The 13056-nt window shown below is 38.7% G+C and overlaps 1 protein-coding gene across 1 annotated transcript in view; it reads right to left on the bottom strand.

Moving 5' to 3' along the window:
• Positions 1–2606: 2606 nt before the first annotated feature.
• The window catches only part of pmepa1 (prostate transmembrane protein, androgen induced 1), a 25081-nt gene continuing 14631 nt past the window's right edge, over positions 2607–13056 (bottom strand). The window contains exons 2-4 of the mRNA XM_079377444.1: positions 6543–6697; positions 4861–4914; positions 2607–3825 (exon numbers count right to left, since the gene is read on the bottom strand). Of these exons, the coding sequence (XP_079233570.1) occupies positions 3421–3825; positions 4861–4914; positions 6543–6697 (614 nt within the window). The 3' untranslated portion in view covers positions 2607–3420. The remainder of the gene's footprint in view (positions 3826–4860; positions 4915–6542; positions 6698–13056) is intronic.

Below are 13056 nucleotides of genomic sequence, written 5' to 3'. Positions count from 1 at the left end.
CAACTCTCTCCACTAAACTACCTCATCATCATCATCATCATCATCATCATCATGCATACACTGTCACTTCCTGTCAACGGCCACCTGATTGGCTGACGGGGGCATGTGACACACTGGCATCTCACAGGGAACAAACGGCCGTCTCTGTAAAGGGAAGACATCATGCCGCAGCTGGAGAGAGAACGACCCATGGGTAGTTAGTTACCAACTAACTAGACTGGAATTCATACAGTCGCATTCAAGTCTACATTCTGACCATTAATTACAATTTGAAAAATATAGCATAAAAAATATGCTATATAATAAAAATAGCAACCCACTAGTAGTTAGTTACCAACTAACCAGTTTGGAATTTAAACAACCGGATTAATGTTTGCATTTGGCCAATTACTTCAGTCGTAATATAGAATATATACTGTAATATTAAAAAAGGCAAACTAATGATTCTGAACATCCATGACTAAAATATAATAAAACAACAACCCACAGCTAGTTAGTCACCAACTAACTAAATCTGAATTTAAACAGACAGATTAAAGTCTGGATTTGGCCAGATATAATATGGGATATATAATATAAAAATGGCCAATTAATGATTCCGGATAATTATGACTAAAATGTAATAAAAATTACCCATGGGTAGTTAGTTACCCCTAACTAGTTTGGGTATTTACACAGCCAGATTAAAATCTTCATATGGCCAATTACTGTTATAATATGGAATTCATATTATAAAAATGGCAAATTTTATTATTCTAAACATCTATTGCTAAAACATAATAAAAAGAATGATCCAAGGGTAGTTAGTTACCAATTAACTAGTCTGGAATACAAAAAGCCGGATTAAAGTCTGTATTCAGTCGATATATATAATGTGGAATATATATTATAAAAACAGCAAATGAATCATTCCGAGCATCTATGACTAAAACAATAATACAGAATGACCCTTAAGACTAGACTAGGTTCAGTTTCTGGTTGAGTTCCTCTCTCCAGCTGTTGACTTCCTGTTAGCAGCGGTTCTCTGAAGTAAAAGCGAACATGGCAAAATCGGACCCGATATTCCCCGAGCGCACAGACGAGCGCAGACCGAATCATGGGGTTCACCAGCAGTCACTGTTTGGCAGCGAGTGAATGAGATTGTGTTCATCTTAGATTCATTGATTCAGTGACTCCGAATCAGAGCGGCTGTCTCTCCTGGTGAAGCTCAAGATCGTTACCAATCCCATGATGTGATTTCAGCTCTGCGCACGTCGTCCGATCAGGGAGCAGTTGCATATTCGTTTGCTTTAGTGCTCGTTTACTCCAAACGAGTCCGGCGGCTACAGCTCATCGATTGTTTTCCTCCCACGAGTCGGTAAAGTGCTATAAGAGACGCCGCATGTGAACCCAAGCCGCTGCGCCACAGCCGAGCAGAAGAAATCCTTTCTGTTCTAAACATCAATGATTGTGTATCCAGGTTTCTAGAATCTAGAATAAAATTAAGGCAAATACACTTAAGAAACCGAAGCTAACACTAGTTAATCTAGTTAAAACGACTACCGTTGATCTCTAGAACTCTCAGCGACATTGATTCAGATTTGTTCAGTCGAGCTGTGAAGCAAAGGCGTTCGACACATCTGGATGAGTTAAGCAGAGTTAACCGGTTAACTCACTCACACTCATCATTAACCAGCATCCAGGACACTCACACCATCTGTGGACCAATCACAAGCCGAGGCCTGTCATATCGTTACATTAAAAATAGTGCAATTTTAGACATTTATATAAATAACTCTAAAACCGTGCTTTTAAGTTTGTTTTTCAGTTTTCCATATACATGTATATATATATATATATTGATATAGTAGCCTATATACACACACGTACATTACCGCTGAAGCATTAACTCTCTCTCTGACCGCAAACAACTGAACAAACACTTCCACATCTGCTCCAAAACAGTCGGATGCTTTGAGTATTGTGCAGAACTCTGATGAGGAAGTCACGCACGTCTAACAGAAGAAGAACTGTGATGAAGAATCATGAGACGGTGATTACTGTTTCTAAGAGGAAGACCGAATCTTAACGGGCTGAAAGGAAGCGTTTCTGTTTGTGGTCAGAGTTTGAGTACAGAGAGACTAAGAGCACTGAGGACAAATATCATGTAAATATGAATAGAAAGTCTGAAGCGCTGCCTCTCGGGCAACAACACGGGCCTCAACTATATTTGTAAAAACTGCCTTTGAAGTGGAAAAGAGCTTAGCGTCACTGACGTCAGGGTCTGAGCAGACGTACACACTTTGTCTTGGAGTACTGCAGGTTTTGGAAATTTAGACGATGACTGGTGATCTTTTATATGTTAATGACATTATTCAGGAGTTGTTTACCAGACAGAGAGCTGAAACCATTCAGTTGTGCGCAAGTTCAAGATCATTTGTGATATAGATTTCACATCTGAAAGAGAGGCATACGTGCGTTTTCCGTGCGTACGTTCATTCTATGAATCACATGCATGCATAGGGTTGGGAATCAAAAATCAATTCCAATTCCAGAATTGGATATTTGTTGTAAAATGAAGATTTCAATTCCACCTATCAATTCCTGTGTGTGCATCTTCTTTTTTTAGCTGGGGCTGTTAAAAATGTGTTTGTCTTTGAATCATTCATTCAAGAGATTGATTCAGCAACACTGATTCATCCAGTAATGAAACGAGTCCATCTTCAGTGAGTCATTGAATCATTCATTCAGAAAATGCCATCAGATTTTTAGTTGTCTAATATTTTTTTTCTTCAGAATTGTGTGAGAAGTACAACCTCCATAAAAAAATAAATAAAAAAAAATTACTCCTATACCAGTCATGAGGGTCAATTTTTTGAAAGCTGAATAAATAATCTCTCCATTGATGTATGGTTTGTTATGATCGGACAATATTTGTCTGAGATACAACTATTTGAAAATCTGGAATCTGAGGGAGCAAAAAAATCTAAATATTGAGAAAATCTCCTTTAAAGTTGTTCAAATGAAGTTCTTAGCAATGCATATTACTAATCAGAAATGAAGTTTTGATATATTTACAGTAGGAAATTTACTAAATATCTTCATGGAACATGATCTTAATATCCTAATGATTTTTGTCATAAAAGAGAAATGTATAATTTTGATCCATACAATGTATTGTTGGCTATTGCTACAGATATACCTGTGTTACTGATGACTGCTTTTGTGCTGCAGGGACACACATATGCTTGATATCTAAATGTTAGATTTTTTTTAACCACATTGGAATCGAAACTGGCAATCGATCAGAATCAGAATTGATGAAATTCAAACGATACCCAACCCTAGTAACGCATATGATTGTAAGATCAAATTTTCGTATGGTTTCTGCGCCCTGTTTTATAAATGAGGCCCCAGAAGAGGAAGAGAGGCAGCTGAGTGTCAGACGTGCTGTGCTTTGGCTTTGTCTTTGCTGCGTGTGTTTCTGCTGTCGGTGTGGCTGATGTGGATCGCGCCCTGCACCAGCGCTGTGGGGTGAGTCTGTGATGTGGGGTGATAGTAGTGGCCGATGACCTCGCTGTACGCCGGTGGAGCGATGAGTGGACTGTCGAACACGGTGCGGTTAGGCGGCGCTCGGACCGACTCGCGGTTGAGCTCCAGCTGTTGCTCGGGGTCCCGCAGCTGAAGGGAACAGGGGCCCTGGTACGGCGGAGGCTCCTCGCCGTCTGACAGAGAGATGGTCGGCGGGAGGTCGATGATGGCGTGAGGGAGGTATGGGAACGTGGGCTGGAAGCGCGACAGACGCTCGCGCTGAAGGTACGACGGCACCCGGTCCGGAGCGTAAACCTGCGAGAGAGACAGAAATCCCATTATAAACATTGTTTACTGTACCAATTTGTATGGCCCTTATATTTCCTATTTGAGCCAACGCAGATGAATGAAGTTATTTCAGGAGGAGACCGCCCTGATTGTAAAGCGAAACGTAATTGGCTATAGCGAGAACGTGCTATGATTGGTCAGCGAAGTGAGGCTGTTATCTGATTGGCTTGAGTAGACGGTGGGTGGAGTCCATGCATTTGTGGATTGCTAGTGTCTTGACGCTAGAAATGTTTCAAAATCCACAAAGCGATCCACAAATGAATGCCAGGCAAAGTTGTGTTTGTGACATAAGAAGATATTTGTGAATGTTTTTTATTTGCAAATCTAATTTTTTGTGAATTTAATTCATGTTTGTGACCTTTTGTGGATCTAATTCTATTTATTTGTGGATCATAATCTATTTATTTGGAATTATGCAACAATTCTACCCCCATAATAAAACTTAAGGAATATAAGTCATATTTATTTATTTTAGCATCTGAAACATGCTGAGACTTTTCCAAAACATGCATTAAGCCACATATTTGGATTTGTACAGAATAAAATGAGTATGTGAGCTAAAGTTTATTTGTACAGCTCTTTTCCTGAAGCTGATAGTTTCAGTTTTACTTTAAATAGAATTGTTTAGGCTTGGCATTTATAATGCATGTTATTTCTATTGAGTGCCACTATAATTTACATTTGTTTTATACTTTTTATATTTTTAATTTATGTTTTGTTCTGGATACTGTTAAATTGAAAGGATTTATTGTGGAGTGTTCAAAGGAACTAAAATACATGTTTATAGTGTTTACAATGTTTGTAAATGTTTTATTTACTGTATTTAACATTATTACAACTATTATTGCAACTTTTTTTTCTTTCAACAAGTTAAATTTTGACCTCTGTAGTCAGGTGTGACTTATTTTCTGGAAATAATCAGTAGTCATCTCTGGATGAGAGTATAGAGCAAGAATAGCATGTTTTGCACATAAATGCAGTTATTGATGAAATGAATCATACCTCACTCATGGCACTAGAAGAGCTGGGACCATCAGAGGACCACAGACTGCCCTCCTGCGAAAAATGAGGAAAAACAGAGAGAAAAACATTACAAATTATGCAGGACAAACCAAGAAACTGGGCTGACATTCTTCTTAGTAATTTAATAGTTTTTAATTTAAGTCACTTTAAAATTGACAGACAAATTAGGGCTGTGTCCTGAGTCCCCTGCTCTACTCTCTCTACACGCATGACTGCGTGTCCTCTCACAGCTCCACATCTATTATCAAATTCGCTGATGATACTGTGGTTCTGGGCCTCATCTCCAACAACGATGAGACCGCATACTTGGACGAGGTAGAGAGACTCACATCATGGTGCCAGGACAACTGTCTCTCTCTGAATGTGAGCAAAACTAAAGAGCTGATCGTGGACTTCAGGAAGAGACAGCAGCAGCCCTACACTCCTCTTATGATCAGTGGGACCCCTGTGGAGAGGGTGAGTAGCTTCAAGTACCTCGGTGTAAACATCTCCGAGAACCTGACTTGGACTACACACATCCAATCACAGGTTAAGAAAGCCAGGCAAAGACTGTACCATCTGCGACAGCTGAGGAAATTCAGGGTCTCACCAGCAATCCTGAAAACTTTCTATTCAGGGACCATAGAAAGTGTATTGACTCAGTGCATCTCAGTGTGGTATGGAAACAGCTCCAATCAGGACTGCAAAGCACTACAGAGAGTTGTGCGCTTAGCTGAGCGCATCTCAGGGTCTGCTCTCCCCTCTCTGCAGGACATCTACCTCAAACGCTGCAAAAATAGAGCTGTTAAAATCATCAAGGACTCTAATCACCCTGGTAACCATCTATTCACTTTGCTTCCATCTGGTAAGCGCTTCCGTAGCCTGATGGCAAAAACTGAGAGACTTAGGAGGAGCTTCTTCCCCCAGGCCATCAGGCTCCTAAACTCTAACTCTGTGTCATAACATCACTTGACTCCATGTAAATATCACCATATCAATAAGCTTCAGAATTTTTTCTACCTCATATTGCTGCTATTTACATACCCTGTCCCTGTACAACTTTTTGTATCTAAGTCAACAACATACTGACCTGCACATTTATATTTTTTAATCTTTATTTTATTTTTTTCTACTTTTCTTTTTCTTAATATTTGTATTCTATATAACTGCACTGTCCTTGGAGCAGACCTGACCTACATTTCACTGCTGGTTATACTCTGTATAATTGTGTATGTGACGAATACAAATCTTGATCTTGATCTAAAATTGAGCTGAGCTAGTTTTACTTCTCATCTTTCACTCCAAACTCTCTTTCTGCTCACATAATACAAGGATTTCAGCTCAAATCAGTGTCATTTTTTAAAAATAATTTATATTTATTTTATTTATTTACTGCAGTATGTCATATTGTGAGGAAGTTGACCAACATCCACAAGATGTCAGGATTTCTTTAGTGAGTGAGAGCAAAAATCTGAATTATGGGATGATTAAATCACACACACACACACACACACACACACGAGTGTTGTGAGTCAATGATAATGTGACCAAGCTGAACCTAAAATTAGAAGAGTTACTCCACTGTGATGCAATGCCTGGAGTGAGACAGACATCAGCGCGTGTGAATGAAGCCGTCACAGACTGTGTGTGTGTGTGTGTGTGTGTGTGTGTGTGTTTCTTACCGACGGCAGGGGCAGGTGTCGTCTGTGCGCTCGTCCGTGGCGGGAAATGAGAGATCGTGCAGACAGTCTGTAGTGATTCAGCAGACACGTGATCACCACCACCATCATCATCATCACCACCACGATCACCAGAATCTGAACAAACTCCAGCTGGGCTGCAGAAACACACACACACACACACACACAGAAGTACTGTAAATCTCACTGAATGTCAAACTATTAATGGCACTCTTCATATTTGATCCCAGAGACACACAAAACCAGTCATGAGGTTCATCTGAAGCTGAATAAATAATCTTTCCATTGATGTATGGTTTGTTATGATAGGACAATATTTGTCTGAGATACAACTATTAGAAAATCTGGAATCTGAGGGAGCAAAAAAATCTAAATATTGAGAAAATCTCCTTTAAAGTTGTTCAAATGAAGTTCTTAGCAATGCATATTACTAATCAAAAATGAAGTTTTGATATATTTACGGTAGGAAATTTACTAAATATCTTCATGGAACATGATCTTAATATCCTAATGATTTTTGTCATAAAAGAGAAATGTATAATTTTGATCCATACAATGTATTGTTGTCTATTGCTACAGATATACCTGTGTTACTCATGACTGCTTTTGTGCTCCAGGGACTCATTTAATTGAAAACTTGAGTAAACGTGAAAATACTGTTCAGAAAAGACACTGGTCAAAAATAAAAAAATGAACATTATGTAGAAGAGAAACATCTACAGAAACACATTTATACAGCAGTGTTTGGGGTCAGTAAGATTTTTTAAAATGTTTTTGAAAGAAGTCTCTTCTGCTCACCAAGGCTGCATTTATTTGATAAAAAACTGTGAAATATTATTACAATGTGAAATAATTGTTTTCTGTGTGAATATGTGTTAAACTGTAATTTATTTCTGTGATCTGCAGCTGTATTTCCAGCATCATTACTCCAGTCTTCAGTGTCACATGATCTTCAGAAATCATAATAATATACTGATTTACTGCTCAACAAACATTTCTGATTATTATCAATGTTGAAATCCCAATATTTTTGTGGAAACCATGATACATTTCATTTTTCAGGATTCACAGTTGAATAGAAAGTTCAAAAGAACAGCATTTATCTGAAATAGAAATCTTTCAAAACATTAAAAATGTCATTACTGTCACTTTTGATCAAATTATTGCATCCTTAATGAATAAAGTATTAATTTCTTTTAAAAAAATCTTACTGACCCCAAACTTTTTGCATTTAGTCAGCATCACAGTCAATGTTAAAAGATGTCCAGACACAGAAAACTGATCTCAATTGTACCATCACACTTGCAAGGACTGACCTGATCAAAATAATGAAATCAAACAAAGACAAACCCAGCAGCCTGAACCTCCAACAGCTGCTAAAACACACAGCAGCTTCTCTAAGACACTATCATTTATTTATTTATTCACTTTTTAATGCCATGCCAGCATCAAGGCTACTTTCATGGCGATCTCAGAATAAATTACACAGGTCATACCATTAACAAAAAGTTACAAAAGACATTACACTAGACCAAAATATTTAAGTACATTTAGCTGATACATTTTTAAATAAATCGTAAGACACGCTAGAGAGCGTCAGACTCACCGCTGCAGCGCGTCTGAACACACGGATGCAAACCGTCCACCGCATGGAGCTGCATGATGCACATCCACATCCACCAGAGACAAACTAACACTGAAGCTCCTGCGTTCCCACACACCCCGGGGCAGATGGGTACGAGGGGGACGGGCCGGAGCCCCGGTCTAGACTGAATCGTCTGAGCGAGTCGGTTTGCATACGAAAACAAAAAGAGTGCGAGACAGCTGATGGTGCGAGGACGTGACGTGAACCACGAGCGCAGAGCCGTACACACACACACATTCATAATGACTGACTGTCCACACACACACACACACACACACACACCATTTACTGCTGAAGCATCTTATCCATCTGCTACGGCATCATTCTCACCAAACAGATACATTTATATCTCTTTCAAAACAGTTAAATATTTTAAGTAAAAAAAGTTCTGGTGTTTCATGCTTTCAGCAGAATCAATAAAACAACAACAATAGCATCAGTCGTTTGAGTCGATGAGGCTGTAATACTGACACTATGACGTCTATTCAGAGAGCCAACAAGAGCAGCTGATGACGGCAAACACACACACACACACTCAGAGATCAGACGCAGTGTGACGGAGGGGTCATGAGGGGTCAAGAGAGGTCAAAGCTCCGCCCCTCCCCTGGCTCTTTCTCACGGGTCATTCACGGTCACAGTCGAGCCAGACAGACAGAGAGAGGAGGGGTGTGTGTGTGTGTGTGTGTGTGTGTGTGTTTGTTTAGCTGCAGTTTGGGAACAAATCTGACCTCAGAAAAGAGTTTAAATCTGACCAAACCTCCCTTTAGGATCATTCAGGGCTGTCTTTAACTGGAAAAATGGATTTATAAACCAAAAAAAATAACTTCCTCCAGCATATATTATATAAATAAAATATATAAAGCTCCTGCATATATTATATCTATCTAAAATACATAAAGCTCCTCCAGCACATATCATATATATATATATATAAATATAACGCTGATCCAGTATATATTGGGTATAACAATAAGGTGTCATTTGTTAACATTAGTTAATATATTAACTCAAACAATGAACAATACATTTATTACAATATTTTTTCATCTTTGTTAACATTATTTAATAAAAATACAGTCGTTCATAGTTTATGTTAGTTCACAGTACATTAACTAATGTTAACAAACACAACTTGTGATTTTAATAATGCATTAGTTAATGCTTAAATTAACATTAAGATTAATAAAGGAGTATTATTCATTCTTAGTTCATGTTAACTAATGAACCTTATTGTAAAGTGTTACCATATGGTATAGAAAAAATATAAATATTCATCTATAAAATAATGTTTAAATAGAAAAAAGTCTTCTTTTGTGGTTTATGTTAGTCTGTGGTAATTAGAATTAATTTGACGATAAAACAACAGAAGTCTATATTATGTGCTCGTTTACATGCCCAGATAAATGTGTGTGTGTGTGTGTGTGTGTGTGTACTCACTGTGCTAATGAGTGCTGCTTTCTTTTTTGCCAAATAGACCATTAAGCACCAAAACACACTCACACACACACACACACACACACACAGTCTGCTGACAGTGGCAGTGCCACAGATGGGTGAGTGGGTGTGGTAGCCGTGTGTGTGTGTGTGTGTGTGTGTGAGAGAGTGAGTGAGAAAGAGGTCACAGGGTGTCACAATTTGCTTGCAAATTTCCATGGGAATGACAAAGCAGAGAGACACAGAGAGAGGGACAAAGACAGAGACAGACACAAACCCTCTCGCTCACTGAGAACCGACTGTGGGAAACACATCGCAGTTTGTCTGACTGCAGACAAACATCATAAAACATACGGCCGCAGTCCTCATGCTGACTGGTTAGGGAGGGTTTTAGAAAAACAAGATCATGTGACATTATAGTGAATATAGACCATCTACAGGACATTAAAGGAATAGTTCAGCCAAAAATGAACATTCACTGAAAATGTGTTCTCCCTCAGTTCATCAGAGATCAGGATGAGTGTGTTTCTTCATCAGGTTTGTATAAATGTGTCTCTGCATCAGTGTCTCAGCAATGGATGCTCTGCAGTGAATGGGTGCCGTCAGAATGAGAGTCCAAACAGCTGATAAAAACACCACAATAATCCACACCACTCCAGTCCATCAGTTAACATCTGGAGAAGACTAAAGCTGAAACACATCCAGCATTAAGATGTTTTTAACTCAAATACTATAGAGTCCATAATCCATAATAACTCTTCCTCCAGTGAAAAAGTGTTCTGGTCTGAATCAGGAGAGAAATCTGCACAGATCAAGCAGCGTTTACAAGACAAAACAGATCTAAACAAATATGTGTCTGGGTTTTGATGTGAGAGAGGAAGAGTTATTATGGACTCTATAGTATTTGAGTTAAAAACATCTTAATGCTGGATGTGTTTGATCTTTAGTCTTCTCCAGATGATAACTGATGGACTGGAGTGGTGTGGATTATTGTGATGTTTTTATCAGCTGTTTGGACTCTCATTCTGACGGCACCCATTCACTGCAGAGCATCCATTGCTGAGACACTGATGCAAAGTCATCAAATGTTCTTTTCTGGGCGAACTATTGCTTTAACATTTTAGACTGGAACACTGTTTCTCATAATCTATGAGATCAGCCTTCGTCAATCATCAGATTTTGGCCAAAACGTCTATATTGTTGTATATGTTCAGTGTTTGAGACTCCTTCACTAGTCACAGGACTTCAGCAGGTTTGGATGAACTAGGCCGGACGGGTTGTGTTAGCACAGCACTGGTGAAGGTGCAGACGTGCATGTTGGGATAAGCAGACGTGTGTGTTTGGTCTAGCGGCGCAGGTGAGCCTGGAAGAATCCGTCTGAGCATGTTGTGTGTGTTTGTGTAACGCCGTTCAAACACGCCGAGGGCGGGTCATGTGGTAAACAATGCAAACTATGCTTTAATGAGAGAGGGAGAGACTGACGGTTGAACTCATTCTGAGAAATACAAACGGAATCGTCGTTTAGGAGGATTCAGACGTCATTCTCCACCGAGGTCGGGCTGAGAACAATTAAACCAGCAGCAAACCAAAACACATCCATCACGATATTCATTTGATTTATTTACTCGTTTATTTAACAGGGACTATGCAGAATAACATCGCAGATGCTCTACATACAGGCTTCTAGCCAATGGCTAATTTGCAGCCGCAGTCCCAATTTAATAAAAAAATTGCATACAGAATGTAAAATAACAAGCACAGTAAACATAACAAAAACAACCATCAATGCTCACAAACCTGTTTTAGTTTGAACCATTTTTTGATATTTCTCAGAAAGATGTTCAACTCTGTTTGCATTTTCAGTTCAGCTGGCAAACTGCATTTTAAAGATTTATTTTATTTCAGCGTATTTTTAGCTTATTTATTAGTATTCTGATTATATTTGGGGACTGAATTACTGAGGTGTGGACGTGTGAAACGTAATTTTGTTTTTATGTGAAGCATAATAAAATAATAAAATAAAAGGAATCTGAATCTGTTCCAGAGCAGTGTCTGAACTGAAAATGTGGATTGAGCTAATTTAGTGGTTCTCTCAGGCTCTATGCAGTTCTGTGTAGTTACACCTCTTGTAATGATCCCTCTACTACTCTGTTTTACTATTAATTGGCATTTAATATCTGGAGCAAGCTTATTGACACATTTAAACACAAGCTACATCTAAAACACCAACGAGTAAGTGACCACTGGATGGAAACGCATGCTAAATGTTCTCAGATGTTTTTGCTTCAGCACGCTGTGTCTGGCGTTTGAGTGCTTCGAGTCGCTCCGGCCGTGTTTGTGTTCGGGCCGATGCCAGGTGCACCTTCCTGCCCCGCGGGCAAAATAACATTCCAGACTCTGGATAAACTCCAGCCTGTGCTTCATGGCGCTGGAATGATTCACAGCCAAGCGTTTATCAGAGAACAAACCTGAAACTGAAAACGGTCTTCATGCACTCTAAAGAATTATTTCTTTCAAGAACATTAGAGCGCATTTCACACAAAAACTATATTTCAGTTTCCAAAATACCATTCAATTCAGTGTTGCTTGCCATTTTACTTGTAAATTCTGAGTGAAAACAGTTTCTAATCAGTTTGTTTTGAGTGGCTACATATTCAATTTATGTTAAATTAACGTAGAATTTAATTTGAAACAACTTTCACACAGAATTGCTGGTAAATTTCACAAATAATTGACAAATTAAACATGAAATTTTGAAGAAGAAATACTCATAGTATTTTATTGTAAAACATACTCCAATAATCAAGTAAAACTTTACAATAAGATGTAGTAAGATGTTAGCAATGCTTTTGACTAGAATACGCAGGTTAATGTGAGTTTAAGGACTCTGAGAGGTCTGGATGATAAGAGTCTGGAGTCTGGACCAGTTCCCAGCTGGTTGTTAAAACAATAGATGATAAAAATCCCCCTGCTTCATTCACTCACATCTACAACTGAAATCATGAGTTAAAACCAGCCCTAAAGACAGACGATGTCTAGAAAACAAAAGCTATAAATTAGTATACATACTGAAGAGGATTCACACTACAAACACACTCAGGATGCGTCTGACGTGTATGAAAATTCAGCCAGCTGTGTGTCTGCAAACACTATTATTCTAACCACAGCTCAGATTACAGCAGTGTTATTTTAGTATCATTATTATAGATTGATAATATTTTTATATTTTGTTTTCATTTTGTATTTTAAGTAAAGCTGTAGCCTGTAAAAGTTTTGCCTCTTTGTCTCCATCTCTGTTTGAAACCTGCAACTGCAGTTATTTGCAGAATTATCTTCATTATGTGTGTAGTTCGCCGGCTCCAGCGCGGATGAATCTAATGTTTTGAGGTGAATGCTTGGCTGTCAGTCACTGCATCG

Source organism: Barbus barbus (assembly GCF_936440315.1).
Source record: "Barbus barbus genome assembly, chromosome: 25".
Taxonomy (NCBI): domain Eukaryota; kingdom Metazoa; phylum Chordata; class Actinopteri; order Cypriniformes; family Cyprinidae; genus Barbus; species Barbus barbus.
This window is presented reverse-complemented; position numbering and strand designations above follow the sequence as displayed.